This window comes from Populus nigra, chromosome 14 (genome assembly GCF_951802175.1).
Source record: "Populus nigra chromosome 14, ddPopNigr1.1, whole genome shotgun sequence".
Taxonomy (NCBI): Eukaryota; Viridiplantae; Streptophyta; class Magnoliopsida; order Malpighiales; family Salicaceae; genus Populus; species Populus nigra.
In genome coordinates, this window is record NC_084865.1 from 415,366 (window position 1) to 434,434 (window position 19,069).

The 19,069-nt window shown below is 34.3% G+C and overlaps 3 protein-coding genes and 1 pseudogene across 4 annotated transcripts; 2 read left to right on the plus strand and 2 right to left on the minus strand.

The window, feature by feature from the left end:
- Positions 1–4,270, plus strand: LOC133672374 (LEAF RUST 10 DISEASE-RESISTANCE LOCUS RECEPTOR-LIKE PROTEIN KINASE-like 2.5). Its single transcript, XM_062092771.1, has 7 exons — positions 1–1,083; positions 1,824–1,856; positions 1,943–1,975; positions 2,105–2,167; positions 2,363–2,395; positions 2,513–2,602; positions 3,115–4,270. Exons 1-7 carry the CDS (start codon positions 285–287, stop codon positions 4,242–4,244), a joined length of 2,181 nt encoding a protein of 726 aa, XP_061948755.1. The 5' UTR covers positions 1–284; the 3' UTR covers positions 4,245–4,270.
- A 2,728-nt stretch (positions 4,271–6,998) lies between these two features.
- On the minus strand, positions 6,999–8,714 carry LOC133673205 (mogroside IE synthase-like; annotated as a pseudogene).
- LOC133673206 (flavonol 7-O-beta-glucosyltransferase UGT74F1-like) lies at positions 8,433–11,692 on the minus strand. 2 transcript variants are annotated; one of them, XM_062093916.1, is made up of 3 exons: positions 10,933–11,692; positions 9,366–10,032; positions 8,433–8,784 (listed from the first exon to the last, which is right to left on the minus strand). In XM_062093916.1, the coding sequence occupies exons 1-3, from the start codon at positions 11,578–11,580 to the stop codon at positions 8,735–8,737; spliced, it is 1,365 nt and encodes a 454-aa protein (XP_061949900.1). In that variant the 5' UTR covers positions 11,581–11,692; the 3' UTR covers positions 8,433–8,734. The 2 variants fall into 2 exon arrangements, with proteins under 2 accessions (XP_061949900.1, XP_061949899.1); XM_062093915.1 differs by lacking the exon at positions 8,433–8,784 and having other exon boundaries at positions 9,190–10,032; positions 10,933–11,691.
- Positions 11,693–12,984: 1,292 nt separating this feature from the next.
- LOC133672606 (flavonol 7-O-beta-glucosyltransferase UGT74F1-like) lies at positions 12,985–15,431 on the plus strand. The gene is made up of 2 exons (XM_062093064.1): positions 12,985–13,791; positions 14,412–15,431. The coding sequence occupies exons 1-2, from the start codon at positions 13,147–13,149 to the stop codon at positions 15,138–15,140; spliced, it is 1,374 nt and encodes a 457-aa protein (XP_061949048.1). The 5' UTR covers positions 12,985–13,146; the 3' UTR covers positions 15,141–15,431.
- Positions 15,432–19,069: the final 3,638 nt, after the last annotated feature.

Sequence of the window (19,069 nt, forward strand, 5' to 3'; positions counted from 1 at the left end):
CAAAAGCCAAGCCCTGTGGACTGCAATTCAATGTTCAAATTTGATGGCAAAAAGTAATTCAATAATTCAGATCTAGATGCCATCTTCATTACTTTAGATTCGTGTAAAGTCAAATCATGCCAAAACAAGAAGCTCAATCATGTCGACTAGCTTGACTTTCCTAACTGGAAGCCATAAAGCAGCTGCCCACCCCTTCTTAATTTGGTAGGAGCTCTTCATGTAATTTACTAAAACATATGCTATAAAACTCATGTCCAAAGTGTAACAAAACGATTGGTGTCCTGATGTTCAGTGGAACATTAAGGCACCTCTTTGGTGCATATGCAGCCCTTCTTTTTCTACAGATCATAGCCATCCACCATAGCTGCAGCGCTAGAAAGAACAGCAATTACTGCTCTCCCTCTTCCTGTGGAAACATCCATAATATCAGCTACCCTTTTCGATTAAACACCGACCCCAAAAGCTGCGGCCACAAAAGTTATGAACTTGTTTGTGAAAACAATCGTCCAACTTTATACTTGAAGACGGTAAAATATTATGTTCAGGCGATCGAATACAGTAACTTCACGGTTCGACTTGTGGAAGCTGCTGTTCAGAAGGATGATTGCTTCTCCATCCCTCATCGATCTCTTATCGCATATGATAATTACATCAGCTACAGGAACTATCTTCCATATAACTTTGGGTTCGATAAACTTCGCACCGACTTTATGACCTTTAGATTAACTTTTATAACTTGCGAAAATCCTGTACTGAGTCCTCCAGACTACATAGTGGATGCTTCTTCTTGCAAAAATGGAAATTCTACTGCCTATAATTCTACGTTCAGCTCCCGCAATGCGGAAGGTTACTCCTATGTCATGGTTGCTGCCGACTTGCTGAAGGTACCGGACTTATGCCGTATAAATTTGATCTATTCTGCCCCTGGATCTGTTATGCCAGAAAACATGACCAGTATTTCCTATAGAGATGTCCATGATATTTTGTTATATGGATTTGAGCTTTCATGGTACTCAGCTTGTTGTGATTCTGTCAATGAGATCCAGTACTGCAACTACGATAGTACATATTGTGATTCATACGGTGCGTTTTCTTCTCTCTATCTCTCTCTCAGCTTACCTTAATTTGAATATAGATTTCATAACAGCACAAATCTCTCTATTTTATACTTGATAAAAGAAGGTGTTTTATGCAAATCCATGACCATTGTCTTGTTGTTGTGACATTGCTTAAAGCTTTATCTTGTTCTGGGTTTATTATAAGTTAATTGGCCTAGATATCTTCCCATTGACCATACATATTTTCTTCTTGTTGTTAGCTCTTGGTGGCTTTGAACTATTTTTGTATTTTTTTTCAAACTACTAGAGGTAGTATAATCAATCTTAACAGTATATTGTAATGACAAAAAAAGGGGAAAAAACGAATAGAAAGAAAATTGATTCTACTTAAAGTGTTAATGTTTGTGTTTTCAAGCTCTTGCTATATACATATTTCCTTCATATCTCAATTAAACACAACTTCGAATCTTCATTTCCTTCCTGGCTTCTGGAGTGTGGTACTGTTTTGGTTATCAAGCTAGTTTTTTATTTCAGCTGGGCCAGAGATTGTTCATGTCCTGTGGTTTTGCCTTTTCCGTTGTTTGTTGCAGCTTTTTTCGTTTGCTTGACTGTTGCTTTCCTTGGCAGTCCTTTATATTTGTTACTTTCTCCATGTTGGCCTATCTGATCTTACGGTTCTTTACTTCAATCAATTAGGCATGCAATGACAACGCAAACCTTCAAAACTCAAGTAATTTGATGATTTCTTCTTTTATATGAACGCAGGCCTCAATGGTGCTCCTATCAGAGTGGCAATAGGTGACACAGCTTCTCTGTCTGCCAATAAATATTACCAATTATTGAGATCACTGGTTTCTTTAACAATTATTTGTTTTTTCTTGCAGACTTTCTGACTAATCGTATACTCAGTTATCTCAGTAAGAACCTGTCTTTTTCTTTACTCAAACATGAAGTCTAAACTGCATGCATGGAACACAATTAATTACATGAATTGGTTCTTCAAAGGCTGAACACTGACATGACCTTCTCTTTTCTTCGCAATGAAGTCTATGGGCCGATAACCAAGTATTTTCCAAGCGGGACATGGATATACTATTCAAGAAGAGGGGGTGAGTTAATTTAGAGTTCTTTTTTTTTTTTGTAATCTGGAATTGTTTCATTAATGATATAGACAATATGCGCAGAAAAAACCATTTAAAAGCATTAAATAGGGATAAGTTATGATTAATTACTTTATTTCTTTCTTGTTTACTATCTATAAGATTTCCCATATTGATTTTTCTCCTTTTCTATAAATCTTGTAGGACAACCGCATTTGGGATTCCGAATTTACAAAGGTAAATTACAATAACTCTCGAGTTATCATGTAAATATTGAGATTATCGAGTTCATCTAAAAAACCTTTTTAATATTATTTATTTATTTTCCAATGCCTTCATGTTTTCATATGGCAGAATACTATACGTATGTTGGGACCAAGACCATATCTTCAGATTTTCTCAGCATAATCATAGTTTTGCTCATAGCACTACTTATTTTCACTGGTAAGTACTTTCCTATGCTTCTTTGGATTCGTTGTGGAACATGAAATGTGTGCATTGTAAGATCAAAACATAAGATTAAAAGAAAAATGGAAAAGCGCAAGAAAGTATCTTCAGTGACTTTGGTTTCATGGAAATAAGCCCTTCAACTTTCTAGTTTTTCTAATTAATTGAGTCTAATTCTTTAATTTTACAATAGATATAAATATTAGCAACTTTAATGACTTATAAAAATCCGAAGCTAAGATGGATAAAATCAAAATTCACAAAGATTCTCTGTGCACAATCTTTTTTTTCTTGCATTTTCGTAAGAAGTTTTTACCTTTTGGTGCAATGGATTTGAGATTTGAAAAAAGTTGATGCTTCCATCGATACATAGTAAACTTGTAAGGATTTATCGGAGGCAAACACAACGGAAATCACATTTCATTTATAAAATAATTTTGATGTTGCAATCTATCAAATTAACAATATTTCATTCTGCCATTGATTGTTCTTGTTGTTTCTCTACACAGTGATATTTCGTGCAATATTATTCTTTTTTGGGCTTTCATGCCTCGTGACCTATTTAATCTACACATGGCGAAGAAGGCACTTATCAATGTATGACACCATTGAAGAGTTTTTGCAGAGTAATGACAATCTCATGCCTGTAAGGTATTCTTACTCAGAGATTAAGAAGATAACAAATGACTTCAAAGAGAAGTTGGGTGAGGGGGGCTTTGGCTCAGTTTATAAAGGAAAGCTTCGTAGTGGTCGTTTTGCAGCAGTAAAAATCTTGAGCAATTCGAAAGCTAATGGACAAGACTTTACCAATGAAGTTGACACCATCGGAAGAATTTACCATGTCAATGTGGTGCAGCTTATAGGCTTTACCGCCGAGGGATCAAAACGTGGTCTTATATATGAGTTCATGCCTAATGGTTCCCTTGATAAGTATATTTTTTCTAAACGAGGTAGTGTCACATTAAGTAAAGAGAAAATGTTTGACATTTCTCTTGGGATTGCTCGTGGCATTGATTATCTACATCAAGGTTGTGATATGCAAATCTTGCATTTTGATATCAAGCCTCACAATATTCTTCTCGACGAGAAGTTTGTTCCAAAGATTTCAGATTTTGGATTAGCAAAATTGTACCCAACAAATAATGGCATTGTGGCCCTCACTGCGGCTAGAGGAACAATGGGATACATTGCTCCTGAATTGTTCTACAAAAATATCGGAGGCGTGTCTTACAAAGCAGATGTTTACAGTTTTGGGATGTTGTTAATGGACATGATAGGAAGAAAGAAGAACTTGAGTGAATTGGTAGTCGATGCAAGCCAAATCTACTTTCCTTCGTGGGTTTATGAGCAGGTTTGTGAAGGAAATGACCTAGAAGTACTAGGAGACACCACAGAGCAAGAAAAGAAGATAACAAAGAAGATGATTATAGTGGCATCGTGGTGTATACAATTAAAACCCGAGAATCGTCCCTCAATGCATGAAGTTGTAAAGATGCTCGAAACTGATGTTGAATCCCTGCAAATGTCTCCTAAACCTTTTCTCACCACCTCGCAACAAATGCCAAAACATGATGACGTGACCAATCAATCAAATCCGTCAAGTTATTGTATAAATTCTTCATATCAGTTTGGTCGTTAATAAATATATAATTGTTTGTTCATAAATTTTGATAATGGATTAATTAAGTGCCTGAAATGTATTTATTATATCAATCAAGCTCTTTGTGCTTTTATTGAATCCAAGTAAGAGCCAGAGCATCACACGCCAACATTAAAACATGAATTTTCTAAAATTATATCATTAATCTTAGTACCTATATATTCATAAATGATTTAGTTTGATTTTGTCACGACCCGAATCCCGAGTTCATGACCGACAACGCAAGAGCGGTGTCGGAAAGACACCCCACCTACGCTAAGCCTCAAAACGAACATATCAAAAGAACAAGTTATTTAAAAATATACAGCATTTCATAATCTTTAGAAATATTATATTATTCAAAATTAATGAAACCAAATGATAGTTCAAAACTTCTCATCAGTAATTAAAATAAAAAATAATAATCCATAATACTCATTACATTGTCAAAAATCCAAACTTAATTAAAACAAAGTAATAATGGAGCATCTAAGACATCGAATAAAAACTAAAAGGAAAGCCTTACAAAACAAGCAAGTCATACCGTTCAAAACTGAAGAAGCAGGAACACTCAACAAAGTCCAACTGCTATCAGAAACTAAGAACCTGAAATAATATTAAGAATGAGGACTGAGTTCAACCAACTCAGTGAGGGAATAACATTTAATATACATTTTAGATATTAATAGTTTGTAAGTCGATTTATCTTGATATACATATACATATACACACTAAACATATTATCATAAAATAGTGGAATACGTGTCAGAGATCAGATGACACTCGAAGGTGACCACTGTGGGATGATCAGTCGCCACAGGCTGATGCCTCTCTCACCAGCTAGGTATACAGAATACTATGTGCACATAGGTTAACTACTCCCTGTTAGCATGGAGTTACTGACAAGTCCTATATCAAGGTATAATAGATATTCGCAGAATCATCAAAGAAATGTGTATCATATCAAATAAAATTTAATTCAACAGATTGCGAGTACAAATTCAAGAATAAATGAGTACTCGGAAAATAAAGCTATATATATATATATATATATATATATATATATATTCAAGAAATTAACTGGTTGCACTCATTGTATAATCAACATATATATTTATATATATTATATGTATATTAAAGATTATCCCACTCACCCGGAAAAATATAGATTAAAAGAAATATCATATGAAAGACCCGAAAAATCTATTGAGGATCGTTAGGAGAACCTATAACAAATATACAAAATATACTCAAAAGCAACTCAAAACAACACAAATAAAATATTCCAATGCATAAAAGAAAACCAGGTTTAGTCTCCTAGGTTTAAGGACTAAAACGACAATTATCCAAAACAGGGACCAAAATGTAATTTTATCAAAACTGGACCAAACTATAAATACATAACCATACTGAAATTTCACCCATAAACCATCCTCAATTCTTTCTAGAACGAACCAGGGGACGAACTGTAATTTTTATAAAGTTTAGGGACTAAAATGTAAATTCCTAAAAATGAGGGACCAAAATGAAAATATTCCAAATCAATTATCAAATTGAGATTCATCATCCTTAATCTCATAATAACACTGTCTAGAATCTCAAAATACATTAGAGGTCAAATTGTAATTTTTTCAAAGTTTAGGGACTAAACTGAAATTTTCATAAATCAAAGACCAAAATAAAATTTGGTTATCTTCAACCTCAAGACCACTCTGTCTAGATTTTCCAGCAAGGTTAAAATGAATTTCTTAACCCATAAAAATTAATTTAAACAAATCAACTCACAAATTCTTATTTCTAACAATATGTTAATTAATCACCTAACACTAAACCCTTAATAATCATAAATCAATCTTAACAATATAAAATTCTAATCCTTATAAACCCTATTCTCTCTCTCTCTGTTTTTTTTTAATCCTTCCATAAACAAATCATAATTAAAAGTAATATGAGAGAGAACCACTTACTTGCTACTTCCACTTTTCTTAAACCCGAAAACTTAAGATAAAAAACTGAAATCTTTAGTTTGATGAGGAGAGGGTCATGACAGCCACAGAATTAAAAAAGAGAAAAATAACTCTCATACCTAGGTTAACTTAGGTTGGGTTTGGGCTGACTTGAGTTTAGATTTGGATCAAAATTTTGTATCTTACAATATATATATATATATATATATATATATATATATATATATATATATATATATATATATATATATATATATATATATATATATATAGTTTGATTGATGCAATATCTGAAATCAACTTTCATGACCAAGAAATATCTAACATTATCAAGATTTAATGTTAGACATAACCTGTCGAGGCATCACTGTAGTGAAAACCATAGCAACCAATTAACAATATTATAAATAAAGGTAGAGTAATGTCTTAATTTCATGATTATCTATCAGAGTACGTCCACACAAAAAACCTCTGTTTAAAAAACGAAAACGAAGTCCATTCTTCATAAATCAACTGGTCTCGGGCATGAGAGGGCCCTTATTCCATAAAATCATTTCCTATCGCCATAATGGTGATTACTTGTTGGTCGCAACCAGTAAGTATATTGTGTGGCTGAAGAAGCAGCATGTTTTATTCTCTTCATGTTCATCTTGTGTCCAAATGACTTCAATACAGTTGTCTCAACAGCTAGTACATGAACACTAGACTAATGATATTCAAGGTTTTGTTTGCAGGGAAAAGTGCTACATTCAAGCACCAATAAGCAGTAATGTTGATTTATGAGGTATTCTGATCAAATGTAATGATGTCAATAACATCTTTTACTGGCCCATCTGTGGATTCACAATCACCCCATGAAGATGCATTGATGTCTACAAAATATTTTACAAGAACAGAATGAAAGGCTCATAAAATGTAGAAATGAATGTGTTGATAAGCTCATATAAAATGTAGAAATGAATGTGTTGATATGCCTATGACATCTTATAGTAGCAGATCAAGGCAGCAAGGGCCTCACTCTATGATACCTTTGGGACTTGCATGCAACCTCAGTTACAAACTCCTCAATATTCTTATCAGAGCTCCCACCTATATCTACTGTCGTTTGGGCTAATTTCTTTCATTTATCAGAATTCCCTCTTATCGCATTGCTTCTTTCACTTTCCAGGACTTCCCTTATGCACCTTTTTACCTCTTCTTTGATGACAATCCCCTTTTCATTTACATTTACTCTAACTCCTACATGCCAAACATCAGTGATATACTTAGCATTGGTTAGTTGATCAGTCCACTGTGGCATTGCCACCATTGGCACTCCTAAGCTCAATGCCTCGAGTGTTGAGTTCCACCCACAATGAGTCATGAAGCATCCAACTGATTTGTGAGCCAAAACTTGTAGTTGAGGACACCATTTTATGATTAGACCTATGTTTGATGTCTCCTTTACAAAGTCCCTTGGAAGTTTACTCTCTTCTGACTCTCTTACTATCCATAGGAAGCACCTATTGGTTCGTTTAAGACCCCAGGCCAGCTCTGCCATTTGCTCTTCTCCGACGGCAGCTAGGCTTCCAAATGAGACATACACAACTGACCCTGGTTCCTTCGAGTCCAACCACTTCATGCAAACATCTGAATTGGGCTTGAAAAGGTTTAAGCCATAATCTTTGTCATCTCCCAACCGCTTGTCCAAGAACATTGATAGAATCATTGGTCCTATTGGTTTGATTGGCCATTTAATAATTCTCATCCAGTTCATTACCTGGTACAGAAATAGCAAAATGTCAAGCAGTTTTCAATATGCCATGAATGAACAAAAGAAATGACTATATTATGAAGGAATAGGAGTTCACACTTCAACTTCAAGCTCATTAAAGCTGTTCCATATCAGCCATCTTGCTTCAAGAAAATTTGAGAATTGACCAAGGAGGAGTTCTCGTATAGCTGGATATGAACATGCATCGCTAACAAATGATGGTAGATCATTGAACTCCAAATTTTCCAACGAAGGCAAGGACACGGCTGCCTGATCAGACTCTTCTACTGGAACTTAAAATGCCCCCTGAGCGGCATGATAAAGAACAACAGTAACTGCACAAGATTGAGTGAAAAATTAACCACCTTCTATGCCCTTATTTCGAGCCATATCTAATGCCTATAGTAGGACAAAATCATATATGAGAAACTTAACGGGATATTCACTACCATTATATCAATCAATGAGGTTGGATAAGCTGTGAGGCATTGTGAGCTTGTAACACTCGAAATACTTATCAATGTTTGCTGCCATTTCACCTTCCTTGGATCCATCAAAGATTGGTTCCAAATTGATGGAACTATCTTGGCCTTGCATAGACTTGGCAATAGAAGGGGTGATGATGAGCATGACCTTGAGGCCTTTTGAGGCTAGACGTTTGGAAAATTGCAGCATTGGGTTTATATGACCCTGCAGAGGCAAAGGGAGTACTAGGACATGACTCTCCCTAGCTCTTTTTTCCTTGACCATTTTTTTTCAATTCTTGTCTCTCAAACACAATAGAGAGGCATTATAGAGATGAAGTCAGGGCAGGTGCAACCTATAATCAACAAAAACAAATCACGAATAGTTTAATAAAATATCACTCTGCAATGATGGATGCCTGCTATTTCTGTCCTTCTCCTTAAATTGTTTTTTTTCTGAACATAGGGAGGTCCATGTGGGTCTTTTCTCATTTATATTCACATAAACCATAGCCTTTCAAAGATTACTAGACCCTACCATAATCAATGTGACAGGACTTGATATTAGTGAAACATGTGATTTCAAATTCCTACTCTGTGCACAACAAGGAAATCACATGATCATTCCAGGACGTGGATTGAACTAGATAAATGTCTTCAAAATCTATGCCCAAGTATCATAGGGCAATACCCATGCATTATTGTGAAGAGATTAGAATCAAAAGATATCTTCCATCTTGGGTGATAAATCACCTCATCAGTTATGTAATTTGCTTTATTTGGATTAACGAGTTTCAATTATTAATATTTTTCTAACTCTAATTTCTTAGAAACAAATAAAATACAAATGCATTGTGCATAAGGTGACATAATTTAAATCATTTGGTGCTTCTCAACATAGCTACCAGTTCATTAATGTTAGTATCAGAAGTTCCACCTTCGCTCGTAGCCTCGATAGCCAGCTCTTTCCATTTCTTGGAATTCATTTTCATTTCTCTGCCTCTATTTCCCTCCATCACTTCTTTTATGCAAATGGCAATCTCTTCTCTTTTCACAATTCCATGCTCATCAACCTTAGCTCTGACTCCCACCTTCCAAGCATCTTCAACGAGTTTAGAATTCGTTTGTTGATCACTCCATCCTGGCATTGTCACCATTGGCACACCCAAGCTCAATGCCTCGATTGTTGAGTTCCAACCGCAATGTGTGAAAAAACATCCCACAGCCTCATTTGCTAGCACTTTCACTTGGGGACTCCAATTCACTACCAATCCCTTATTCTCCACTTTTTCAACAAACCCTTCTGGGATCTTCCCTTTCTCAGAATCCATCACCACCCACAAGAAGTGAAAATTGCTCCTCTTTAAGCCCCACGCAATTTCCTCCATTTGCTTTCTGCTTAGAGTAGCACAGCTACCAAAGGACACATATACAACTGATGCAGTGGGCTTAGTGCTGAGCCAATTGATAGAAAGAGATGCGTCTATTTCACAGAGACTAATACCGTAGTCATCCTCATCTTCAATACTCTTGTCCAAGTATATTGATGGGATTGTTGGTCCAATTGTCAATAATGGACAAACTTTTGACATTGTATCCACTACCTGAAGGAACAACAAAATATTTGTGGAGATTTGGACCCTTAATTTACATAACATAAAAACACAACAAGTTCAAATTATTTATCTCTAAATATTCATATATAATTCTGTTACCTTTACTGCTAAGAGTTTCAAATTTTAATCATTTACAATTCACAATTATTTGATCCTGATAGGATTGGCCACCAACATATAAAGAAGCCAACGATTATTATTTCTCCTTTTGACATGTGCTTAGAGACGTGACTTTATGGCATATAATGATCTATGTACTACCGTGTCTCACTGTATTCAAATGCCGGGAAGAAATTACCCTAAGCCTAAGCATCTAAAAAACTTTGATTTTTTTTTATCTACCTTCACTGTTCATACGACCTATAAAGTTCCATAATTAAAAAGCTTCTTACTCTGTTTTTTTCAATACAATTTTTTTCATTGTTTCGCCTTTTTTTTCCATTCAATTTCATCTTTTTTAATCAAGTATAAAACTCAACAATACCCATGCAGACCCGATGTGGATAGGTTTGAATACATTTCTAAAAATCAAGGCAAACGAGTAGATATAGAAAGCAAAAGAGTAGAGAAGACCTCATTATGATTCTAAGATAATATTGTTTGATTCTCAAATCCATCCCTATGAAATTAATTTTATTCATTTCATCACAGACCTATTAGAAATTAGACGGTGTATATTTGCCTCCTCCAGTAGCCAAAAGACACAGAAGAAAGGAGCACATTACAGTTCTTGAATGGAGGGACAAATTGTCTAAGATAGCTTTGGGATGGAATTGATGAAATTAATTGGTTTGGGATGGAAATTGAAAAAGAATGAGATTTTCCCAGAAACTGAAAAAGAAGTACAAATAGTTGTAAAGTCCAATTATGCGGTACAAAATTGCCTACCTCACACTCCAGCTTGTAGAAAGTGTTGATGAGGATCCAATCAGCCTTGTCCAAATTAGCAAACTGACTCATGATCATCTTGACATTAGCAGGATATGAATCTGGCAGAACAACAAATGTTGGCAAGTCTTGAAGTTCAAGCAGTAGTGGTAATCCCTCGATCAACACAGGGGTTGAAGAAACTGGCATCTTTAACACTTCATGGTAGACATTGTAAAAGATGTAATCAACAGCACAAGCATGTGTAAAAAAAGCAGCTGCAAATAACCCGAAATCCTTTGCCACATCCAGAGCCCAAGCCAAGAAAGGCTCGTATATTACAGCATGGATAGGGCTTGAAGAGGTTTGGTATCTCTTGATGAGTTCTGATAGGGTTTTTGGACCAACATCATGTAGGCTTGAAAGATAGGGTTCCCTGCTACCAGCTTGATTAAATCCATCGTCATAGCCATCTGATATGGTATCGAGTTGAATGGAACCAATTGATGAGCCAAGTTGCCTGGACTTGGATATGAATTTGGTGATTATGAAGGTGACTTTGAGCCCTTTGGAGACCAAACGCCTAGAGAACTGCAGCATGGGATTTATGTGGCCTGCGCCTGGCAGTGGAACTACTAGTACATGGCTCGTATTCACCATCTTTTCCATCTCTCACACCCTCTCCGTAGGGCTCATAAGGGTCTCTTGGAAGTGAGTGGATGGTAAGGAATATTCTCCTCGTTGTCAACGACGACATTTACTGTAGATTACAGTACATTTTTTGAACTTGCACCTTTTAATTATTAGATTGATGGCTTACTTATAAAACCTGACGTGGTCATCCGTCTTAGGAATCCTGCTTAATAAAAAAAATAATTCAAGCATCAAAATGATTTTATTTTAATTAAAAAACATATTTTTTATAGAAAAAATCAACAGCCAAGTCTATCCGGATTTTTGTGTTGGGTCATGTCAGCTCAAATATTTTTTTATTTTTCTTCAATCAAGTTAGAAGGGTTGAATTGGATATCAATTAAATTAAAGATCTAATATCCTATAATCTTCAATCTCATTTATACTCCATACAGATGTTGTCAAATCCTAGCATGATCTTTAGAATTAAAGGATATAAATACTAGCATTATCTTCACAATCTTTAATTAGCATGATCTCCAGGATTATGGCATGATTTTTAAAATTGTGAGAAATCCTAGCAGTACCGACTTGTCTATAGATAGTTGTTTTTCGCAGACATGAAAAGTCCGAATGCATCCAAATCTCACATGGTCACTCGAAATGCTTGTCGCATGAAAATTCCTAATGCATCCAAATCTGAGGAACTTTCAACGCTAAGATGCTATGTTTGAAAAAAAAACACTATTTGCATCAAATTAAGGACCACCAAACAGGTTGTCCTAGAGGAGTCTTTCCATTTGCAATTTTGTGGACAGAGAAGTAGCTACGTCCTGAGTTCAATGTTGATAACATTTTGGTAGCTAGAGGCTTATTTGATACCATATATACCAAGTGGATATATATAGCAAAGGCCAAAGGCAATACACATTCTTTTGATACAAAACTCGAAACACAGTCTCTATTACGAATTTTCCAAAATAATTGTGAAGGCATAATTATTCTGCTATTAATTTGAAGCATTTTAAGGTCTTGGCCTTTAAAATCTCCAATAATTGAACAAATGCAATCCCTTCGCCCAAACAAGAATATAATTCTTTATTTTACATTTCGAAAGTTACACGAGAGATTTTTTAGTCTTAATTAATGGAAGAGTTTTCAAATCCACCCATCATGTGGCAATGCAAATAAAAAGTTCTTTATTTTTAAAAGAATATAATTTACCTTTAGAAAATGATAATAGTTTAAAAAAAGAAAGAAAGAAAGAGAAAAGTAGCAATATATATATATATATATATATATATATATATATAGAGAGAGAGAGAGAGAGAGAGAGAAACACCCAGCTGGCATCGTTTTTTGTTTGGTATAATACCTACATAAAAAAAAATGATTTTAATAAATCAAGTGAATTGGATTATCGTATAAAGACAATTATGAAGTCCAAAACACGTGCCGTGAGAAAAATCCTCAAAAGTTTTCCCTTATCTCTTGTTTTTTCATGTCATCTTCTTATTATTGTAAACTCTAGATCCACAAACGAGGGGTAGTAGTAGTGCTAGTCGTCACCAAGAGAGCTCAAGTTGAGGGAGAGATTTAGGGATGGAGGAGTCATGGAAAGGGCATGTACTACTAGTTCCATATCCAGGCCAAGGCCATATAAATCCCATGATGCAATTCTCAAGGCGTTTGATCTCCAAAGGGCTCAAAGCAACTCTTGTAACATCCATTTTCATTGCCAAGTCTATGAAGCTCGGCTCCTCAATCGGCCCTGTCCATCTTGATGTAATTTCTGACGGTTTTGATGAAGAAGGCTTTCCAACAGGTGGTTCTAGTGAACTCTATCTCGAAAAGCTAGAGGCAGCAGGTTCAAAAACCCTAGCTGAACTTATTGTCAAGTATCGAGGCACACCATACCCTATTGTTTGTGTCATCTATGAGCCTTTCTTGCATTGGGCCTTGGATGTTGCTAAGGATTTCGGGGTCATGGGAGCTGCCTTTTTCACTCAACCTTGTGTTGTTGATTATATTTATTACAACATTCAGCATGGATTGCTGAGCTTGCCAATTACTTCAGCAACTGTTTCCATTCCTGGATTGCCTCTGCTTGAGTCTCGAGACATGCCATCATTTATTAACGTCCCTGGCTCGTATCCTGGTTACTTCAAGATGTTGCTGGATCAGTTTTCCAATACAGACAAAGTTGATTACATTCTTATCAACACTTTCTACAAGCTAGAGGCTGAGGTAAATTATATATGTTCTACATGGTTCAATTGTAGCAAGCTCTCTTTAGTGCTTCCATTCTTTTCTTTTCTACCGATGGGGGACTTCCCAAAGTTTATGGAGTGAAAAAGTAAACCTTGTTTATATTTTTATTTTAATTGAAGTATTAAGATATTCTAAACGTCATAAATCAATTATGGTTGATGCAAATCATATCTTATTAAAGGCACCAACCATTTCAGAAATAAAACCAAAGCTAAGCCTAATATGGATGGAAAAGCTCCTGACCCACCCCTAATTCTTAAGCTAGAGGCCCAGGCCTACAAGTCCATTAAAAAAATATACATTTATGTGCCGCTGCTATATAAAATTTAAGAGTGTTTGAAAGTGTTATTTTTTATTTGAAAATATATTAAAATAATATTTTTAAAAAAAATTATTTTTTATATTAGAATATTAAAAAAATTCGAATATTAAAAAAAATTAAGTTGAAAAAAATTAAATTTTAGTCAGTTTAGAACATAGTATAATTCTGGTGCAATAAATCGTTTCATATGTATAAAACTATCAAGTGTTGGAGATTAGTCTGTAACTGACATGGTTCAAAAAACAAAATCATATTCTGTGTTTTCTCTGGACAGGCAGTGGATACAATATCAAAAGTCTGCCCAACATTGACAATTGGACCAACAGTTCCATCAAGATACTTGGACAAGCGTATTGAAGACGATGATTACTATAATCTTGATCTCTTTACATTACACGCATCTATTTCCACCAATTGGATCAGCAATAAACCACCAAGGTCAGTTGTATATGTGGCCTTTGGTAGCATTTCTAACCTATGTGAGAAGCAAATTGAAGAACTTTCTTGGGGCTTAAAGAATAGTAATTACTATTTCTTGTGGGTAATAAGGGAATCTGGGCAAATCAATCTCCCCAAAACATTTTTGGAGGACTTAGGTGAAAAGGGTTGTGTGGTGGGGTGGAGTCCTCAAGTTAGGATGCTAGCAAACGAAGCTGTGGGATGTTTTCTTACACATTGCGGTTGGAACTCGACAATTGAGGCATTGAGTCTTGGCATGCCAATGGTGGCAATGCCACAGTGGACTGACCAGCCACCAAACGCCAAGCTGGTAGAGGATGTTTGGAAGGTGGGAATTAGAGTTAAGGTTGATGAGGAAGGAATTGTGCCAAGAGATGAGATTGAGTGTTGTATTAAGGAAGTGATGGAGGGAGAGAAGGGCGAAGAGATGAAAAAGAATGCAAAGAAATGGAGAGAGTTGGCTATTGAGGCTGTTAGTGAAGGTGGTTCTTCGGACAAGAACATTGTTGAATTGGTATCTAAGATTCTAAAATTCAAGAATTGAATTGCAGCTTATACTGTATCAAACATGAAACTGGGACAAAGCCACAGACACAATCCACATCTGTTGAGAGAGGACCCTGTTTTTCTTCAGCTTCTGTGTATCCTTCCTTCTCTGGACTGTGATGTGCATGCTGATTTTCCTGGGATTTCCCGTCTTCTTGTCTCAACATTTTTCATGTTTACTTGAATTTTCATATTTAATTATTTTTTGTTATGAAAAATTGTTAGATAAATAAAAAAATGAATATTATATATTATTCAATAAATAGTGTTTGTCATTTGCTTGTTCTAATCTCTTGGTTCAGATTATGGATTTTATATATAATTGTAATTTAGATTTTAAATTGTGTTTAGTTAGAAGTTGTGTTTGGTTAAAGATATATAAAGAAATATAAAATATAAAATAAATTTACTTCTAAAATAATTTTAAAATGAATTTTTATCCTCTCAAAATATAAGTCAATATTGTCTTTTTCTTTCAATCTCTAAAAATAAAAATAAAGGTTTTTCAAGAGAATCGATAGCAGGCCAACGAGCCAACCTTCAGAGTTCAGACTTTGGAGTAAAAATGGCTCTGGGCCATTTTCAGACAAAAATACCAAGCAAACAATTCAAGGTTTGATCATGTTCGTAAATTAAGTTATCCAAGTCATCATCGTTGCCCCAAATAATGGAGCTTTCTCTGCATTTGAAATTTTACAGGACACTAATTAGAGGGATAAACAACAATCAACTCGTAAGGGCAAATGTATGTGCATGGTGCTATCTAGGGGATGGTGTTCTTCTGAAATAACAATTTTTTTGTCTTCTTTTCCACAAATCCATGGCATATACGAAGATTCCTTTGGATTGCTTCCATCTCATGACCTTTGCAATGATGCAACTTCACATTAGAAGCAAAGGGCAGCCACACATTTCTTCGCCTTAGTCAAACAAAAATGATAACTACGCAAGAAGTGCATTCCTTAATCTCTCCTGATGTTGATACCCATCGCTTTCTTTGTCTAAGTTTCTTCTGTTTTTTTTATTTTTAGTTGAAAAGCATGGATCAAGACAATGTTTTTTCAACCTTTTTTTTTTCAATTCAAAAAGCAAAAGCAATGGCTTAGATAAACTGGCTCTTAAAAGCTTTGAATAACCCCTCGTTTACTTCCTTAAAGCTTCTACCTTCATATTTTATTTCTTTAACATATGATCCCGGTTTTTATCTTTTGTCTAATTAACACTTACTAAACAATATAGCAGCGGGAAAAAATAAATTGTTTATTACCAACCAAGATATCCAGACTAATCCTCCAGGTGGTGCTTGCTTCAACCCCACAATTCAATCAAGCCCTTCATTGCTTGCCAATCAAAGAGGTTTTTTTTCCGGTTTGCACGAATTTTATATATCATATAATTATCCGGCTAAAAATACACGATTAAGCTGTTAGGTAAGATTCCATAGTATGATTTATATTATTTTCTAACACATCTCCTCAACTGAAAGCTCTTTAAACTTGAAACTTGCACAGATTCATTTTACCTTGTGCTTAATTTTTATCAAATAAATAGGGATGGTGAGATTCGAACTCGTGACCACTTGGTTATCAAGGCTCTGATATCATATCAAAGAATCATCTCAGCCCAAAAGCTTAAACTATTAGGTGAGGTTCCAGGATATGATTTATATTATTCTCTAACAATCACAACATAAATTTAATTTTTTTTAAGAATGTTAATTAGTTTAACACAATGAATATAGTACTTCTTGTCTCAAAAAACAATTCACTTTCCTATTTACATATGAAATAATATTTGTCATAAAATCACCACATATAAGAATGGGATACTATTAGATTTGATTTGAAAATCAACCCAACTCAAGGCTTGGGTTGGAAGGGTTTACCTAGATCAAACTAATTCTTTTAAAAAAATGAGATAACATTATTTAAAAAAGCAGATTTTTTTTCACTAAAACAACATTATTTGTTTTTGTTCCTTTTAATTATATGAGAAAAAAATAGAATATAAAAAAATTAAATTCAATTAAAAAAAAAGACAACCTACCAAACTTTTAAACTGAGGCAACTTAGATTACCTTGGCAAACTCGTAAATCACGTTAACCTCATATAAAGGCAAAATAAAAGCAAACAAATTACAAAGCTAAATTCTCAATAATCTCAATTTTAAAAAATAAAATCGATAAAAATAGATTTGAACAAAATGTCAAAAAAAAATTCAAAAACACAAAAAAAAAGGCAAAACATTGTTTATTACTATTGTAATCCACAGTGCAATAGGTGTTGGGTGAATAATGATTTCCCCTGCATATTTTAATTTTTATTACTTCATAAAGTTTAATAACATGGTTTTTCTCTAAAAATATTTTTTTAACAATATAATAAAAAAAATAAACTATAAAAAAATCAAGTTCAATTAAAAAAACAATCAAATCCATAAACTAGAGCAACCTGAGTTACCATGACAAACCTATTAATCTCATAGAAAGATAAAATACAAAAAATATAAAACGAAATTCTCAATTAAAAAAAAATTAAATTGTCAAAAATAATTTTAAAAAAATCATAAAAAAACCATGTGTTTAATAAAAAGAAAAAATAACATGCAAAAATACTATAACAATCTATAGAATCTTACAAGAAAAGCTATATTAATTTCCCCATATTTCTTAACTTTTCTTATAATTAATTCACGGTTGATGTATAACGTATATTATCCCGTGAGCCAAATTATTAAAAGATTGTTAAGTTAATTAGTATGCTTGCTTAGCCTAGATACTTTAGTTGTTAAAAGATAGTAGCCTCTTCAACCACTCGAATTTTTCTATCAAGCCTAAAATTGGTTTATCTTAAAGGAAAATGTTCCAACACTTGGTAATCCCATCATTAATCGAGACCCCAAACAACTAGTTATCATTATGGATTGAGGCTTCCCTGTTCTTTTTCCATTGAAATGAAAATTTTCTTTGAATATTCATTAGCTTATAGAAAGGAAGTTTTTTTAGCATGGTAAAAAATTTGATAAAATAATACGATGCAAAAATGTCAGAGAATATCACAAAACAAACTCAACGTCACCAAAAAATATCACAAAACAATAAACAAAGTGTGTCATACGAACCATTTAAAAATGTCACAGATCACTTATTCTTAGGTCACTTGTGTAATCCATTCCGATCAATATTAGTGATCTTTCTTAGTATTATTGAATTTGTTTTATCGAGATATTTCCAACGGTACTAGTGTTATCTTCATTAAAGTTTTTATATGTTTCTAGAATTTTTTTTGTTTTTTTTGGTTTTTTCTCTCCCCTTTACTTTTTTTTATTAAATCTCAAGTTGTTGCTCACAGGTAACAAATATTATTTACAATTCTATAAACTGCACTAATTTTTTAAATATTTTTTATACAGTATTATTTTATTTTATTTTATTACTATGCTAGAGCTAAAAAAAATCAATAGAAAGGCGTCAAAAATGGACTCAAGTGATGGGACTCTGCTACACACCGCTGGTCAGCTTTTGGCCCATGAATCTCATCGACCTCATCTCATCTCTCTCATTTTCAAATCATTTTCATTCAAAGGTCTCACTTTCCAACGACACCGTCTCCTTATCCCTCTCCCTGTCCCTCTCATCTCTTGCGGGCTTACCTTCCATTTACGAGCACTAGGTCGTTAATGGCCACCCCACTGTGTCCTTCTCCCTCCTCTCTCTACCGGAGTCCTCTGTCAACTCATCCATGTATAGGGTTTTGATTCCTTGGCCTTTTTTGGTCACCAACTGGTCGTATGTTTGGACGTACTAAACTGGACCCCCATTTTGTTTCTGTATAAAGCTTTACCTACCATCACCCCTCATCATCTTTGTGAAAGAAAGACAAACTCAGTTTATCTTCTCTTTTCTTTTTGTATTCATAATGCGTTTC

What these genes read in the sequence shown, in the direction of transcription:
- LOC133672374 (XM_062092771.1), top strand. Translation starts at nt 285, where the DNA reads ATGTTCAGTGGAACATTAAGGCACCTCTTTGGTGCATATGCAGCCCTT. An exon ending in ATACTATTCAAGAAGAGGGG is followed by an intron (nt 2,168 to 2,362) that starts GTGAGTTAATTT and finishes TAAATCTTGTAG; the next exon opens with GACAACCGCATTTGGGATTC. An exon ending in GGGATTCCGAATTTACAAAG is followed by an intron (nt 2,396 to 2,512) that starts GTAAATTACAAT and finishes TTCATATGGCAG; the next exon opens with AATACTATACGTATGTTGGG.
- LOC133673206 (XM_062093915.1), bottom strand. Translation starts at nt 11,580, where the DNA reads ATGGAAAAGATGGTGAATACGAGCCATGTACTAGTAGTTCCACTGCCA. An exon ending in TCTACAAGCTGGAGTGTGAG is followed by an intron (nt 10,033 to 10,932) that starts GTAGGCAATTTT and finishes TTGTTCCTTCAG; the next exon opens with GTAGTGGATACAATGTCAAA.
- LOC133672606 (XM_062093064.1), top strand. Translation starts at nt 13,147, where the DNA reads ATGGAGGAGTCATGGAAAGGGCATGTACTACTAGTTCCATATCCAGGC. An exon ending in TCTACAAGCTAGAGGCTGAG is followed by an intron (nt 13,792 to 14,411) that starts GTAAATTATATA and finishes TTCTCTGGACAG; the next exon opens with GCAGTGGATACAATATCAAA.